This window comes from Urocampus carinirostris, chromosome 4, assembly GCF_059441175.1.
Source record: "Urocampus carinirostris isolate Australia breed hairy pipefish chromosome 4, RoL_Ucar_1.0, whole genome shotgun sequence".
In the NCBI taxonomy this organism is placed as follows: Eukaryota; Metazoa; Chordata; class Actinopteri; order Syngnathiformes; family Syngnathidae; genus Urocampus; species Urocampus carinirostris.
This window is the reverse complement of record NC_142352.1, coordinates 34,563,363-34,581,592: the sequence shown is the minus strand read 5'-3', so window position 1 is coordinate 34,581,592 and position 18,230 is coordinate 34,563,363. Positions and strand designations below refer to the sequence as shown.

Genomic DNA, 18,230 nt, shown 5'->3' with positions numbered 1-18,230 from the left:
GAGCCACACTTCCACTTTTCACGGGTTGTTTTGGTTCCCATTAATCTCGCTCGACTGTAAATGAATGCTAAATATAACCATTGTGTCTTTCAAATGAAAGGAAACCCTTAACAACACTCCCCAAGTATCGCCATCGTATTTGTGAAGCGCATTTATGGTATTTCGACATTTACCTGACACGTGTTTTGGTGTACCAGGGCTCGTCCCCGATGGAAGGCACAGCCGTGTCCATCAGAGGGTGGGACTTGATAAACTGCAGGGTTTCATCCGGGAACTCGATAGAACTTTTAAAGGATGCAGCTGGACTGTAACCTGCGCAGCAGCCGGGTCTAAAATGGAGGGTTGGCATGAACAGAGGGCAGAAGGTCAAAAAACAGCTCGTGTGATCATTGCACACCAGGGGGGTTGATCAGCATGTGCATCGAAGTGGATCGAAAGTGAAATGAAAGGGTTGGGGAGCAGGTGCTTATTGGATCACAAAAAAAGGCCTCAGCCGGAAGCATTAAATATGCATAATATGCATGGTTATCCTCCATTAATGATTCACCGGGGAAATGAGGTGCTTTGTGGAATTTGTTTTGTCTTGGACACGGGGCATGCTTCGAAAAAGCCTACTGTACGCGTGATAAATAGGTTCAAACTGCATGGACGTATAATTATGCCGCGTTAATAATTTAATCATCAGCAGATGGAGTGTGTGTGCGCCCTGGGTCACGGCTAATAACTAGGTATTTTACTCCTATATTTGATTTCACCCAAACAATGGGAAAAAGGCTGGTTAGCATCTGTCAAGTGCCACGAAAAGGTCAGGCTCCTTTCTTTTCATTACATCTCGTTTTGAATATTGCGTTGATATTTTCAGAACGCTCGCACGATTCTTGTGCGACACTACCAGCGATCTGTGTTTTGCTCTTGGCGACAGATGTCCAGCGGCACGTTTTGAAGGAAAACAGTGAGGCGCCGATGTTTGATCATTCTGGCATTCGGTCACCAAATTCCTCACGTGCGGGCAGCACAGAGGAAATAAGCGAGCTGCTCTTTCCCACAACGCATGCGCTCTGAATACAAAACACCGCAGTAGTGTCTGGAAAGATTTATGACACCGACTAGACGAAAAATTAGTCTATGTGTTTGCCAACATTATTCATCATAACAGAAGCAACACGTGAAGTTTGACAGGAAGACGAACTCACAATATTTCTATTTCAACTTTTTCTTCCACAAATCAAGTCCTCGATTTATATATCCAAATTCAACAGCAGTGGAAGTAATCTATCAAAAACATGACACTTCTTTCCTTATCATCGGTACCAATGTTAGGTCGACAAAGTTCCCTTTAATCCTCGAGAAACGATAGCAAGCAGGTGCAATCTGGTCTGTTACGGTAGGAATTGCCAATGACAAAAACCCAGAGAGACGACTTTTCATGTCTGTGTCTATGATTCACAGTATAGTTGCCCTAGTGCTCGTATAGAAATATCGTATGAGGACCGAAACTGCCATAAGTAGAAATAAACAAATAAATATCTATGAATTGCATTTTGTTGGTTTTGTATTTTGTCATTGCTGTTGTATTTTTTGTTGTTTTATTTTATAGTCTTTGTGTTTCGTTGTCATTGCATTTTTCCACGACACAATGTTATTAAAATGAGGGCAAGGATCAAACTGCCTTTCTTCCCTCAACTAGTTAACAGCCACTGAGGGCAGCCAAGTAAGAGAACTAAACAAGAAAAGGCATTGCAGTTGATCGGCGCACATGTTGATCAACCAATGAGTGAAAAGCTTAGCCAGTTTGATCCCCCCCCCTAATTTAAGTAACATTTACCGTGACAAATTATGACCACGACAAAATCCGACGTCAAAATACCACACTGACAAAATAAAACGACGACAAAATACAAATTGTACAAAATACGTTAAAATACAACGACAAAATACAATTTGGAGGTATTTATTTATGTATACATTATTTCTTGATGATGGTGGGATCGGTCTTCCATATTATAGGGTATCACAATTTACATGACATAGCCCTCGCCCTCATTAGCGCTTTCTTTCGGCACAGTAGTAACTACGTGTCCATCTTTGCAAGCGCCAACTTGAATAATTCGTCACGTGTCCCGAAAACACATGATGTGACCAACTTGGACCAGAAAGGAAATTGGCCCCTGCTAAAAATGACGTCATGGTTGTGGGGCACAGCACCAATGACCTTCTGCAGTGAAATGCGTCATCATCAAATTCCCCATGCGTTTGGAACTAGGTGTGCGCCGGGCTTTACCTAGGTTTGGGGAGCTTCTCCTCCGGAAAAGGTGTCCATATGGAATCTGCGGTCTTCTGTTCTTTGAAACGACCGTGGAAAACTTTCTCAATGTCGGCCATGGAAAAAGCGCACACTGCTGACCCAGGAATACTGCGGAAACCAAGTGAATTGATTTACTATCCGTACTTGACCTCCTGGCATCCTGGAAATAAGTCCATCCATTAGCCGGAAAGATGATAAAAAGATGAACCCACCTGTTCATCTGTGTGGTGAACACGCCCACCACCGAGGGGACGCCGTTGATGTTGATGATGTCAGTGATGGATTGGAGCACGTCAAAGTAGAAGAAGGAGTCCCCGGGCACGGAACAGTTGAGCCTGGCCTTCACGAATGACGTCCAATGTTTCTCCAGGACCCGCTGTGACCCGCCGATATCATTTTTGCAGATGCGGGCCACTCGAGAGTAGACCACCTAAAAGGGGCCAGAGTTGAAGTAGGGATAGAAGCTGCAGCAAGTGGAATTCAGTTGGGTGAACGCCACTAAAAACACTCTTGGTGCTCTAAATAATGCAGCTCGCCATTCTGTTGCAGCCTAACGCGGGCGGCGGGAATACACACTTTTATTTAGACCTCGCAATGTTGTGTGGAAAGCTCATGCTGAGTGAGGTCACAGATTAAAAAGCACATTGAATGGCTTGACTAATGGAACCAAGTGATGTGTGTTCGATTCAGAGGAAGACAGGAGCAAAGGAAGCCTTCATGTGCCATTTTTGTTTATATAACCAATATTAAAGCTGCCTTGTGTAAGAAAGAGGATTTCAAATCTGTACTGCCAACTGTTCAATCAGCAGACAACTAGCGGGAAATTCTGCGTGAAAAATATATTTTAGAGGCATGCTTATTTCCTCAATTTCTATATCTAAATTGAACAGTATTGGAAGTTATATATCAAAAACACAATACTTTTTCCGCAACATCGGCGTCAATGTCAGGTGGCTGAAGTTTCCTTTAATCCTTGAGGAACGATAGCAAGTGAATGCAATCTGGTCCGTTAGCGCGCCAACCGCCAATGAAGATACGTAGACCACTTGTCATGTCTGTGTTGCAATCCAACACTGTTCTTCATAGTTTGCGTGAAAAATATATTTTAAAGGCTTGCAAACATACTCACTATTAGTGTCTGAGGTGTTGATACGCTTAATAGATGTTTGAGTCGTTAATAGTCAAATAAAAACAGGTCCGTCGGCCGATGGTAACGGTTCAAAAAGATGGTGGCTGGGGTGTTATAAGTTTTTCAGGATGTGAGTTGCTCTGCTGAAATAGCGAGAGCTGGGGATGTCAAATGTCAATTGACAACGTAACGCATTAAAACAAAATAAAAATAAGAAAGACAAGAGGATTCCCGAAAGGTCCCTCAGACCGCTCCTCGAAAAACCCTATTGATTTTCACCCTGGTACTAAAACGATTGGAATATTCTATCAAATGGAAACTGGGGGCAGATGCGTCCAGGACGGACCCTGCTCATATCTGATGCCGGCTTCCAGCATAGAACACCTTAAGGCCCTTGTGTTAGCTGGGAGATAGAGGCAGCTTCTGACTACGCATTCTCTGGAAGACAAATCCTTTCAGTGTATAATGGTTTTACATCTGGCAAACATGTACAGCAAACCCAGACTGTTGAGAATTCAGCCATATACCAATCACATGAACAGCGCTGCTATATTGTCCATTTGTTTCAGAAATGAATGCAATTGAGGAGCTATCAGGTACCCTACATAGGTTGGAAAATGTGGTGGGCTGAAACTCTTCCTACCTTGCCTAGATTGCTGTGTTCCACTGCGATCTCTCGGTAGAAAAAGTACACGTAATTCCCATACTCAGCTGCGTGCAGGAAATGAGGTTCTGAGGGAGAAAAAGAAGCAGAGAGTTAAGAGAGTATTTTTGCATCGTCACCACCAGTGTGCGTGTTGAATATTTCAGGGATTTGTACACGGCTGTATATGACTGGGAGTGACCTAGATTGCCTGAGAGGGAGCAGGCCGTATACCCCTGAGGAGTTTAGCAAGAAAGGAGAACTCCATGCGGGTGGTCGGCAACCTTCTCTGTATCAGGTTCTGATATAACATTAGTAATTACAAGCATAATGGCATTCGACTTGGGCGAGGTTGTCGGGGTCGTGGTTGGTTGAAAAAGCGCCTGTACGTTTGTACAAGAATGCAGATGTTTATCAATTTTGTTTGTATTTATTGAGGGGGACCCTTGACAAGAAACCTAGTTAAAGACACTCGCAGAGCCCTGAAGTACAACTGTGTGAGTGTTTACGAATATCAGTTTAGACGTTTCGGAGCTTATAAGTCCCATACAACCACACCCACACATACACACAAATCAGGATTCATAAAGGTGTTTAGATAAATTTAGATCAAGGGTGGCCAACCCAGTCCTCGAGAGCCAGATGTCCTGCATGTTTTTGGAGTTTCTCTGCTCCATTACATGTGATTCCAATTACCAGGATCCTCAAAAATCTCCCACACAACCTGCTAACAAGCTAGTAGTTTAAATAAGTTGAGTTAGAAAAGAGAAACCTTCAAAACGTGCAAAATATGCGGCTCTTAAAGACCAGGTTGGCCACCCCAGATTTAGATAGACTGATAAGGTGGATAAGATTGATGACAGATAGACTGATACAATTTGGATTAGATACCAGTAATAATGCTAATAATAGTAATAATAACAATAAGCCCCAAACCACTGTGATATCGCTACATAATCAGGGATCTATCTGAATGACATGGAAAAAAAACCCTGTATGTAATCTTCTTATCATACTAGGTTTACTCACGGTATCACATTGTCTCACAAGCCGCACGTGATTAGTCAATCGCTGTATACGAGTTTTTATGCTAACTCATTCCCATAATGCTCCATTACAGTGCAATATTGAATAACGTTGAAGTGGACCATTATGATATGTAATTCAGCCAAAACAACTCATGCACAACAATAGGAGAGAAAACATGGTACCATAAAATAATGTGGTAATAAGAAAAAATGTAGTGCCTTTTCCTAAGTCACCACCAATCATTACCGTGATTCGAGCTTAACTCCTGCTCCAATGATGCGTATGTTATCGGGGGACATGTGTCGATTGATTTACCGTTGTCGGAATACGATAATTCCCCACCACAAAACCTCTCAAATTGAGGTTAATAATAATAAAAGATAATGTGTATGTACACAAATAAATTCATAAAAGAGTCCCGGAACCAGTCCGCAGCCCGGTGGTTTCCAAACCATCTATCTTGCAAAACTGTGCGCTAGCTTACCTTTAAGCCACTTTGAGTCGTATTTGATGGTCCTCAAGGCGGATCCGTCACCCATACTGCGATAAATGACGGCATCGCTGGCCTGAAAGTCAGCCACCGTGGCGGAATACAGTTTCCCCTCTACAAAACAAGACCAACAAGAAACACAATCAACACATGCTGGACTAAAACACCGTCTTCTGTTCTTATTTAAAAGCTTTAATTGGAACAAGTTGCTTTGAGCTGCAGGCAGATTTACAGTGTGACAAAAAAAAGTAATAATGAGAACAGAAGCAGCACCATGATTCTTGTGCTCCTTTATGTGACGGAGGTGCAGTAGACCAGGGATGTTAAACCCAGTTTGGTTCTGGCGCCAGTAAAATAATTCTCCAGATTTTTAGCGTTTTTTCTGTATTTTTCTTTATCATTCAGCCTACATTAGTAACTTATCTTACATACTACTATAATCACAGATGACAAGGTATCTTTTCTAAACACAAAACATTTATTCACAAACAATGGAATAAAGATGTTTGGATTTGGCAATGAATATGTTAACTGGTTTATTTTAACAATTGAGTGAATGCAGTTTTAAACCTGAACCAACTCATCACACTATGTAAATGAATCACTTATAATTAAAAAAAATATAATTTTTTTAATAGAAATGATCTAGGGCAGGGGTCGGGAACCTTTTTTGCTGAAAGAGCCGAAAAAACCCAAATTTTAAAATCTAATCCTAGGAGAGCCATATGTATATTTTAATACCAAAAACAGCTAAATGGAAGAGGAAAATCAACGAGTTTATAGTATCATAAGACAGAATTTATTTTGAACAACATTGTAAGTTAATAACAAAAACGAACAATTATTTATAATTATCCATTAAAATGAGACTTTCCGGGTAGCGGACCCGGAGAACAGATTGGCTCTTAGCTGCGTGCCTGAACGAAAAGTTTCAGGTGAAAATATATGTAAATTAAAATGTGTGTATCTATTTATTTATTTTTGACATGTTTTTTTCTGACTTTATTATTATTATTATTTATTTTGCTAAAGTAACATTATTAGTAAAATTATTGATTGATTTGTTTCGTTCAGAAATTTTCAGAGAGCCAGATGCTGTCATCAAAAGAGCCATATATGGCTCCCGAGCCATAGGTTCCCGACCCCTGATCTAGGGACTAGTTTCTTTTTTTAACATACCTTTTACATAGAAATGTACGGTGGGCCGAATTAATTCAACCAGGGGCCGTATGTTTGACATATTTGTGGTAGACCCTCACCTGCAAATAGAGCAACGTTGGTTTGCTTAGAGTCAAATGGGCACCGTGCCAGACCGTTGATCTCTTCGCCATCCAATTCGAGGTTGTCCAGCTGAAAGAAGAAACGGGAGCGTACGTTTAACAACGGCAGCAAAGCAAATATGGAAAAGAAATGAGCCAAACAGTGAACTTAATGATTTGGATTGACTTTTTAAGTCCACGTGCTCGTTTATTTTAAACGTCTCGATTCCTCAGAAGAATGTTAGCGGTTCATTGCAAACAAAGTGTAAATATATGTAAATGAAAAAAGTCAAGTGGGAAAAACATAGAACGATAAATATTTAACTTATTTTCACAAGTTATATATTCTTGTTTTACATAGATTATGATCCTCTTTTCAAACTTAGTTTTTCTTCTTATTTTGTACGTTTAAGAATTTTTTTCAGCAAAATAAGATACTTTTGCCATTTTTGACTATATATTTCTCCAGTTTTAATATTTCGATTGAAGCAAAATAAGGACAATACTCACATTATTTTGCTCATTCAAAGTATTTTTCCATTATGAGTTATATGAAAATGAAAAAATAGCACATGTGATCTGCCAAATCGGATATTTTTTCTCAATTTAGATTATCTTTTTGGCCAAAATAATATATAAAACTATTTGGCATAATTTTATCCCATCTGTTATATAAGATATAAGTGCTCAGTTCAAGTACAATCTTTCTAGTATTTCTAAAAAAAAAAGTTGAAAGATAGTATAAGATGTAGCCGATACCAGAAAAATGAGTTGAATAGGTAAATGTTTAAAAAAAAAGGAAAAATGAATCATTGAGAACATTTAACTGCCTGTGGAACATATTTTTCAATTTGCAGTGTAATATTTTTTATTGTGTGTATGCATATGTTGCACTGATATTTGTGTGGAACTATTCAAATATTTTTGACAGCTAAACCGCCAAATACAGTCAATGATTTATTTCTCAATTAACTGCCCCATGCAACATGTTACATTTAATAGGATAAACTTCCAAATGACAGCACAGTTTTTGATTTTTTATAAAATCAGTTTTAGTAGTGACTAAATCCGGGTAAGTTATAAGAGCTTTGCGAACAGTTAGTCACATACTAACACAGCTTCATTGGTTGCATAATTTATTTCAGGTCTCTAAACGTGTTCGCATTAGCTCTAAGCTAGAGTGCTGTCACGATTAAAACAAGGATGCTTGTTTTAAAAATGTCTCTTTTTGTCTATGATAGATTGATGACTACATATTGACAGTCATTTTCAAATGAGGAAAGAAAACGTTTCAGGTCTCTTTTTTAGATGAATTTCCCACAAATTTTCCCAGCCTGCTGCTAGTTGAGAATAAAGTTTAAGCTTACAAGTAAAAGAATAAAAATTGACTGAAGCTTGAAATATTAACAAGTGCCTCACATCACAAAGCATCAATAAGGATATACGTGTTTTATGCTGACCCTGTAGTATCTACACATGGGGTTAAAGCCATTGGTGCCACAGATGAAGACCAGATCGTCATTTCTGGGAACCAGCACTTTGATGAAGTTATGGCACTCATCCTGTAAACACACAAAGACAGTGTTGAGGGATTTGTTTTTTACCTGCCTTATTAATTAGGTAGCAATAAAACAACACTTGTGGGGCTTACTTACTCTGTGTTTTCCTTTGACGGCACACATCTCTCTGTCTGCCTGGCCTGATCGCCATGTCAGTTTCTAAGGAAGCAAAATATGAAGCTTATATATATATATATATATATATATATATATATATATATATATATATATATATATGTGTAGAGTACTAAAAGGAATGTTAACACACGCACAACATGTGTGCGTCTCTCCTTTCAACTCTCTCATTTTACAACCCGCCTACTTTGTGATGAATGGCTGCATGCATGCGCGTGTGCTCGTTTGTGGTTTAAGTGAGTAGCTTGTGGCAAGAATCTTACCCGGTAAGGGATGATCTCATTCCTGTAGGATTCTCTCAAACTTACAAGGTACACCTGATCTCTGCAGAAGGCAACATAACCCAATCTCAGTGATGCAACAGGACAAATGAGTAAAAGGTGAACAGACTAACAATTTCTGTGAAAGCGCAATAATATTAACAGTTGACGCACGTTTTTCAAAGTCTATCATCTCAGGGACACAGATGCATTGTAATCATTATATTTCCCTATTGCTTCTTGTTTAGAGTTGAGCTCATCCTTGGAAAATCACATGTGTTGATCATTCAAAAAAAAACATCTTTTGGTTCTATTGTAACATGAGTACTTCGGTAAGCAAACAGAGGAGTAGAATCTAGTAGCTTTTTGCAAAAAAAAAAAAACAAAACAAGAATTCATCCTCAGTTGTAGGACAGGCTTTAAAACCTGAAAATCTTCTGCATTGTGGATGGCGTCATTGTTTTGATGGTGCAATGCTGAACAACAAACTGGGAACAATAAGAGACCTCACTATCAGACATATGTGAGCACCCACAACTGGCAGTGTGATTTAACTTACCCAAGTAATACATATGTTTGTGATTACAGTAGAAGGGGGGGGGGATATGTGTTAGAGGGGAGGCATTTATACCATAGATGTCAAGGTGATTTCTTGCTACAATACTAGTGGCTGGTGGTAAGATTAATCCTGATGCTCATAAATACTAAAAGGACATGTAGAGATGCCAAGAAATCCCTGACAGAGCATCAGCAGAGGTTGATAGACGCTTTTGCTGGATCAATAACAGCCATATACATCAGATGGCAGGCCTACAAGAAGCGGATCCAATAACACTAAGAGCTTGCCCCCCCCATCTCCCTAGCGCCACTGTTTACCTGCCAAGATGCGAGTTAGAGAATTGGTGTGGCGAGACGTGTGAAGGAGATTGTGCATTTGTTGGGTTTACCTGCCAGCGATGAAAAGCGTGTCCTGTATCTTAGTCATCAGCTGAAAATCGAGGCGGTGCTGCGACTCGTTACCAGAGGGCCTGCCTCTGAACACGGGGTACCTCCGTGAAACTGCAAATACACCAACGTATTACTCGGTATGCTGAAAGGGGCTGCCGCTTTTGACATCCTGCGCGTGCAGGAAAATAATCCAATGTGACTCATTGATTTGGTTGCTGTGTCTATATTAAGGCCGACTGATGCCACCATTTATTGCAGTGCAAAGCAGAATGTAATCGAAGAAGGAATACTTTTCATCCTTTGTAGGAGCTGCCAAATATAAACAATTTTATTTTAGCATGGGGGGAAAAAAGAATGATCAAATTCTGTTTTTTTTCCTTAGTTGGTACGTACACATATATAAAGACTTTCAAAGCCAATTTTCCAAATTTCTCTAGTACCATCAAAAGAAGAAATCCGGTGTCATTATGTTTTTCGCAGATCCACAAATATATCTGCAAATTACATATGCAATTTTTAGGCTTGCGCATGCATGTGTCCAAATAACGAGTGGATCGCAAATATATTTGTGGATTTGAACAATATGTGTGTAAGTAATTTGGGGAGAAATCTCTCCTCGTATATGTGTTGGGTCAAATTTACAGTAATATGTATCTTAAATTTTCAGACACTTCACAGGACAACAAGGTACAAACTAATGCCAGCTGCCGTTACCCACAAAAGAAGAATAAATGCAATGGCAAAGCCACCGGAAAGCAGCATTGGCCTCATTTTTAAGCAGACTTGTTGAAAAACATGGCAACAATTTCAAGTATCGAAAATGACTTCAACCAAAATGAGAGACCTTTTTAATCCTTGAAACCATAACATTACAATTCAAGCTTTGTCAAGGATTTCAAACACCTGTAGAACCCTGTTAGTAGCATGTAAGAGTACCTTTTGTAGATTGAAGAGGTTCTTAGAAAATGTTATAACTTAAATGACTGCGAACAAAGTAGTGATCGTTAATAACTTTATTTTTCTAATTTGGTTTGAGTGTAAATTTTTAGTATTTGTAATAATCAACAGTTTTGATAACAATCAACATTTTCAATACATAAATGATCATTGTTGGTTTTTGGGGGAGATATTTGTAGTTTTCATAGAACATGTGTGTTCAGAAATCGTCTACAAACTAGCATATTAAACTTCGGAAGATTCTTAATATTCTATTTCTCAGTTTTGGTCAAATTTTGAAGGGAAATATGCGTGGATCCTAATGACAACAAGATTGTTTAACCTAGGCACGGCACTGTATTCCAGTGAGTACCATTCAATTCTTAAACATAATTTTTTTTAATTTGGCAATTTTTTCCATCATGAATGTCACAATGTTTAGCCATTGGTTGTGTATTAGAACTTCTAATGCTATGGGCCTCTTAACGGCAGGGTTGCGCTGTGCATGCGAAGCAAAGTTAATCGTCTCGATCAGCTCAATAATTTGTTTTGCCAAGTATTGTTACATTACATTTCATCAAATACAGTATACTTAACATTTCATGTTAAGCAATGTTATAAAATTAAACATTTATAAATATAGCAATAAACCTTTGGAAAAGTTTGATGATAGACGGGGAGAGTAAATGGGATGAATGTGACTAATGATCGATGGGCAGACTTTGGGAGCATTTTATTCCAACCACAATCTGTAACGTTTTTGTATTAGTAGCGCATTGTACCACACTCCTCGTTAAGTATACTGTTTTTGCATATATAGCTGTTGAAATCACAATAAAAATGGTAGATTACTTAAAAAAAACTTTCAAATATACAGTGGATGTCATTATTTTTTTTGTGCGTTTGTGGTTTCATAGGTAACTCAAACTAGAGTGTCATTTTAAACTGCGTGGCCAACACACACCAACACATTGGTCTCTGCCCCCTATTGCACGGTTACTTTTCAGAGCCAGCTCAAGCAGGTGATGCTTTCTTTTTTTGTGCAAGAAAGAAAATGAAAGCTTACAGCTGTAAGAAGCAGCATCACACCGTCATACAACTGCTTTGGCCAATTAGTATCGTAATAAAATACACACAGCATTAGGGATATAGCAGCACTGCATTTTACCCATGCTTAAGCCATTGTAATCAGGACCCAGTTTTGCTGATATTGTAGTTGTGTGTCTGTGTGTTTGTGTGTGTGTAAACTCACAGTGGGCGTCAACGACATCCAGGGGTGCAATGTCCTCAGGGAAGCTGACAGCTAGGAGAGTGTGTAAGGCTGCTAGCAGAAGCAGCAGCAGCTCACTGAGCAGAGGTGTGGCTCTGTGGCCCATGGCTGCTCACATACACTTCCTATTTCACGCTTGAGGAGATGTTACCTGAAGATATACACAAAAAACATTCCTTGGTTATGCGAAGACAGAAAAAAAAATAAGAAATCCACTTTGTTCAGTGCAACTGTATAATTTCGGAACCAAAGATGCTTCCCCAATGATTTAGGATCCGGTATCAATATTGTTACACGAGTACCAGTAGTCCTTTGGGGCAGGCTGAGGCCGCTGGCCATCAATGTCAAGGTCCAGCTCATCTCTGAAGAGCGGGATGATGCTTTACACCAAAAAACAACAGCTACCAGTTGATCGAGGTTCTGTATCTGAGTCAGATAAGGAAGCTGCTCCTGCTACTGGTAACCATGGAAACCAGTACTGTTCTATCTGTTTAATGCGGGGTAGCAACCCCCTACCCATGAAAACGGCCTGGACAGGCGGTACTTGCCCAAGTCACACAGAAAATGCTGCCCCGATGACACTGGTGTTTAAGGGATGAGTAAACCGTCAATGTATTTTTAAAGGTATCCCTTTCTTGGGTTATTTATTTATTTATATATGTTCCTTATTTTAACCAGGTTTAATTTAAAAAAACTATTTCATTTTTTATCCATGTAATTGTTTTCATTTAAATGCATACATCATTTGAAAAACAATACAAAACTAGGAAACAAAAAGTCTGTTACCGGACAAAGAGCCTGTGATCCTTAAACATTTCAGAAAAACAAAGGGCGGAACATCACCACGAAGTTTGTTTTTCAAGAAAATTATCAAAGCTACAAGTGATGCAATGCACATTGTAAAATGAGAGTATGAACAAAAGAGGCATACTCTTAATTTTAGAACAAAAGAGTTTTCCCCTCAATGATTTAGGATCCAGTTTCAGTATTGTCACCGACACAACGCATTCTGTCAATGCCAAAATCCTGCTCATCTTTGAAGAGCTTGATGACGCTTTATACCATAAAAGAACAGCTGCAAAATGTTCGATACATAGGATTCTCCTGCAACTGTCAACCATGAAAACCAGTACTATTTGTTTCATTTGGGGGAAATCACACCTACCCAAAAAACTGCCCCAGAGGGATGGGCGCCGCCAGGCCATATTAGCCAAAGACACACCACAGGAAGTGATGCCCTGACGACTCAGGTGGTTAAGGGATCCCTGAACTGTGATGATGACAGTGCAGCTTCCCACTACTACAATAAAAAAAGCGTATTTTTTTAACAAATACCTAAGAGTCCATTTAGACAAAATATGATGTAATACAGGAGTCTCTAACGTGGTGCCTGTGAAAATAGCTCACCAGTGATGGGTCTCTGTGATCTTCCAGGATATTTGATTTCTAACCGGCATGTTTTGTTGTTCACTGAGCCTGTTTTCCCTTAACTTCTAATAATTACAACCTAGTAATAACATAGTAAGAACATAATAACACCTTGATAAGTTGTACAAAATAGAAATGCATATCAAACTAGTAGCGCTTTGAGGCGATCACTAACAAAAGGTATCTATCAGGTTCATAAAAGGTTGTTGACCTGTGGAATAATACATGTTATTAGTTGATTAATGTAATGTAATTAATTACACTGATATATAAATTATTTTATTCAGCACAAACAAATTTCAAGAAGCAACGTCCAACGAAGCAAAAAGGTTTAGGGCGGATTTATATTTATCTGTTAGCATTATAGTGTGTTTTGGAGTCAATTGTTTACACAGCTGGAATCTATGGATTGTCCTTGGTGTAAGAAAGTCATCTTTACATACATTCTGAAACAGAGAGATATATCAATTTTTGACCAATGAATGTTTGTAGCATAGCTTTTGTAGTTTGGCATTATGAGGAGCAGGGAGATACCTTTCTTACGATACAGTTGAATGGTAGCTTAGCCTAGGGGAAAACAGTGAATGCTTTGCTGCCATTTAAGTCTATCAATCCAAAATGACACAATGTTTTTGACCATGTAACGTTCTCAGAAACATCAAGATCAGTCTGAAACAAGATACCCAAAAACTGTTAAGCCGGCGTAACCGTTACATCGCCTGGCCGTCTTCAAATTATTAGAAATATCTTCAGCCAGGAGTAACCAAATCGAATTATGATTGAAACAATGGTTAGTCAATGACATTACCAACATAATAATGTGCCAATTTTTGGAAGTGTATTCAAATCATAGCTGGAAATAACATGCGCAAGGCAATCAGTGATTAATTTTTACGCACAATTATTACGCACAAGTGTGCGCAATCATTGATAGAGTTCTGAAAAGAGAATTTAAACATTTACAACTCTTTAACATTGGTCAAACTAAAATACAAATTAGCAAACGTTTTAATGTGCTATAGTAGTCATCTCCAAATGGCCACTTTTGTAAACGCCTAAACATACCCTAAGAAAAATGTGTAAAATACAATGTTTAGTTTTTAAGATTGCAATCAAATCTGACAATGTACCAGGTAAGGCTTCAAATATTGGCTCACCTGTTTTCCAGCTAAGTTGCCCATACTACACTTAACTGCAGGCATTCAATTGCAAAAAGAGAATTCAGGCGAGAATAAAAACCTTTTATTTCTGTGAGTTCCAACTCAACTTTAGTTGCACTTGCAGTGATTGTTTCAGTTTGGGACAGTGTTACCTTTCAAAAGAGACCAAAACCGTCCCGATTCTACAAATGTTACAAAAACACCATTCAAATTATTTTGGGTACGTCTTAGATTGGAATTTTAGGTGGATTGTACAGGAACGTTAAGGGGTTAAGCTTTGAAGTCACTAGTGGGGTTTTGCTATTTAAAACTTGACTATATACATAAGAACACATCTTGTATTTTATAGTTTCTATTTAAATAAATCTGGCTGAGAATATCAGATATGTTGTAGTCAGTGGGTGTCAAAGCGTAACACACACATTAGGAACATTGTTCGGTGGCAGAGAATGACAGTTCCCATTCTAGCTCCATCTGCTAACTAACAGAAGGTCAGCCAAAAGTCTGGCTCGGTCTCTCTGTGTGTGTCTGGTAAGGGTGGGCGACACTGGGATTTTTTGTATCCATCCAAGTAAATACAGGATAGTATCAACACATAGTGATCCGATACTTTCGCTTGGAAATCTCATGATGATTGAGTAATTGAATCTTCTCTTGATTTAGTTTTTAATTACTGCCTGAAAATGTCTATTTTTTAATTAAATAACTACAATGCAGACTTAGAAAGTTTAAAAAATTAACATAAATATTTCTATTACAACCGGTACAGAACAAACTCCAACACAGTCAAACAAAAGAGCAGCAATGTAACAAAAATACAACTATAACAAAGTCCACATGACAACTTTAATACCTTCCAATGCATATTTTAAAAATGAAGTCAAAGTACAAATAGTGTGAACCATACGATTTTAAGAATATATAAATTCAAATACTTCCACGAAAACATTTACCTTTTGGTTCTGTCCTACAGAAGCCAAATATTCTTCCATTGTCACATATATTTAAAGAGGGAACACCAAAGACCCACATGTGGCTCAAGAGCAAGATCAGAGGGGTCAAAAAGTCCAAGTTTAATGGGAATTACAAAGCATCCTCCTCTGTCTAGCCAATCAGAATGCAGAACACAATGTTCGATGAAACTACGCAATGTACAGCAAAGGATTACTGCGTAAAAGTTAAAATACTTCAACGGCGACCACAACTGTTTCAAGACAAAAGTCAACAGAGTCAAACCAAAAATGCAGCAAAGCAACAAAATTCCCATTACTGTTTAAAATTGTTAACGAGACAACAAAAATACTCTATTTTCCAGGAAATAGGCACACCCAAAATCCCCAAATGTGCTAGATACTTAAAAGTAGATAGATAGATAGATAGATAGATAGATAGATACTTTGTTCATCCCCGAAGGGAAATTCACATTTCCAGCAGCATCCCTGAGCTGAGAACAATCGAGAACAATCGAAAATAACACGGGAGCTGCTGGAGTGGCTGCCATTCGTGACGGCGCCGGAAGAAAAGATTCAATTTGAATCATGTACAAACAAACAAACAATTGAATCATGTACAAACAAACAAACAAACAAAATATTCATGTTTCAATAAGTGGAGTGTTAATAAAATGGGGGGGAAATAATTTCTGATACTGATATAACCAGGTAAAACTAATTTTAAGTATGCCTCAGTGCCCCTTTATAAAGCCGGAAATACGGTGAATACATTGGGCAATATATACATATTATTAGAAAAACTTTCACGGGAGGATAATCGGGTGTCCAGAAAATACAGTACCTTCCATTGCACAATGTTTATAAAGCAAAACTTGTAGTGCACATAATTGTAACCACAATTGGTTCGAAATTGAAAGTTTTAATCTCATGACGAACTACCAAAATTATTATAGAGATTGGTGAAATGGGAGGAGAGTATAGATCTTAAGAGAATAGTATCGATTCGAGTCAAGTACTTGCTCAGTATCATTAATTCCGCCATATGCATCGATCCGCCCACCCTTTGCGTCCGCTGGAACGGAAGTGAGCTCTGTGAGAAGCACTGCGAGGCCTGCAGCCTCGGTACATTTGCACTCAGTTCTGATAGGCTAGTCCGGGGCCGAGCTCAACGCTGATCAAGTCATTGCAACTTCATCACCATTGCCATCGCACCATCTCGTGCGACCTTAGCTGACTTCTATTAGCGCTCGGTTAGCTCTTACTGCTGCAGTCTCTCCTTGGGGCCAAAGCGCTTTATTGCACTGCAGTGATTCACTCCGTCTTTGTGTTATGAGGACAAAGCCACACTCACTTGTTTTGATTTTGGAGCAATTACAGTCAGTGCACTTTTTCCTCCTTTTTCCTTTACTCCATCCTAATGTTCTGTAAAACTGAAAAAATGGATATATTGTAGGTAGTGTTCATGTGTACCGAATGTGTGGGGAAGGGCTTTAGAGACAGGCAATGGCTCTAAATGATTGGTGTACGTTTCAAATATTTATAAGGCAAAGAAATTATTCATGTGGGCAAAGCCTGAACGGATATAAACAATTTACTGGGAGACGTCACACAGGCTAAAGCATAGATTAGCTGGCAGCATGCTGGGATACGCACACTGGGAGCACATACATCATCATGCTATTGCATTATGCGCCTCAAAAAGCCGACGCATGTGTGCATCCAAACAGTAATGATTCATTTTTCTATTAGCCCCAAAGCCCACCTGCTCCAGTCTGACAGGGCCGAGCCATTAGTGCTTTTGATTGATCCGCACAGGAAGCAGGGCAGACCATATGCTTGTCTCGCGAGTCGTGTGGAAACCCTTTCTAACTTCGCCCACATTAGTGGCGCAAACATTAAAGTTTGCCAGAAAAAAAAATCAAAAAGACATTTCTCCGAGGTCTACAGAGCAAATGTGACTTGGGAGAATGATTTGCTTCTCAGGAGCATTTTGCAAGGACTCGTGATTATCGGAAAATTTCAGATGGTTTCAAGCGGGATTTACATTGAACCCCTCCACGTAAGTACACGCATTTGCCTGTTTTCTTTTTTGAAAGCAGAGCTGTGCGGCCCAAGCACTGCCCTTTTAAAGGGGCAGTGTTGCAAGCAAACAGGTTGCAAACCAGTGTGTGTGTGTGCGAGATCCACCATGGACACCAAAGGTAAAAATAGAAAAATAACTGCACAGAAATCAAACTTAATGAATGCTTTTTGCGTTTAATTACAAAGCAGCGCGTAAGAGAACATTTTCTTCTAGACAAATCTACTCAAGTATAAGTAAAAAGTATAGTAATTTAAAAGTACTCCCAGAAGTATAAAATGTCCCAAACATACTCGTTACAATCCAGTACCCACCTCTGCTTACAACAAACATAAGTCACTAGACTGGGTCTCATGACGTCTAGAAATATAATGTGCACATTAATCCTATGTCTTATTTCAAAAGTCTCAAAAACAACTTTGAAAATATAAAAACTATTGAGATAATATCTAAATTCTTGTGTTTCCATTGTTAAATTGCTTATTCGCAACTTGCATTGTGCACAAATGCTAATCAAGAAACGAACCGACTCACCAAAAAACATCTGGATGCCAGCTTTGTTCCACCTGTAAATACCCACTGTTTCAGTCATCCAACTCACCCAACTTCATATGTGTTGATATCAAGCGACCACGTTTTTCCAAGC

The 18,230-nt window shown here is 38.9% G+C and overlaps 1 protein-coding gene across 6 annotated transcripts in view; it reads right to left on the bottom strand.

Annotated features, from left to right (window-relative positions):
• Window positions 1–18,230, bottom strand: part of sema6d (semaphorin 6D) — a 41,766-nt gene that overhangs the window by 15,084 nt on the left and 8,452 nt on the right. For all 6 annotated transcript variants that reach the window (XM_088334307.1, XM_088334311.1, XM_088334310.1 and 3 more), the window contains exons 2-12: window positions 11,946–12,114; window positions 9,757–9,868; window positions 8,813–8,873; window positions 8,511–8,573; window positions 8,316–8,417; window positions 6,856–6,946; window positions 5,591–5,710; window positions 4,078–4,166; window positions 2,518–2,735; window positions 2,282–2,413; window positions 174–329 (exon numbers count right to left, since the gene is read on the bottom strand). In XM_088334307.1, coding sequence (XP_088190433.1) covers window positions 174–329; window positions 2,282–2,413; window positions 2,518–2,735; window positions 4,078–4,166; window positions 5,591–5,710; window positions 6,856–6,946; window positions 8,316–8,417; window positions 8,511–8,573; window positions 8,813–8,873; window positions 9,757–9,868; window positions 11,946–12,069 — 1,268 coding nt within the window. In that variant the 5' untranslated portion in view covers window positions 12,070–12,114. The remainder of the gene's footprint in view (window positions 1–173; window positions 330–2,281; window positions 2,414–2,517; window positions 2,736–4,077; window positions 4,167–5,590; window positions 5,711–6,855; window positions 6,947–8,315; window positions 8,418–8,510; window positions 8,574–8,812; window positions 8,874–9,756; window positions 9,869–11,945; window positions 12,115–18,230) is intronic.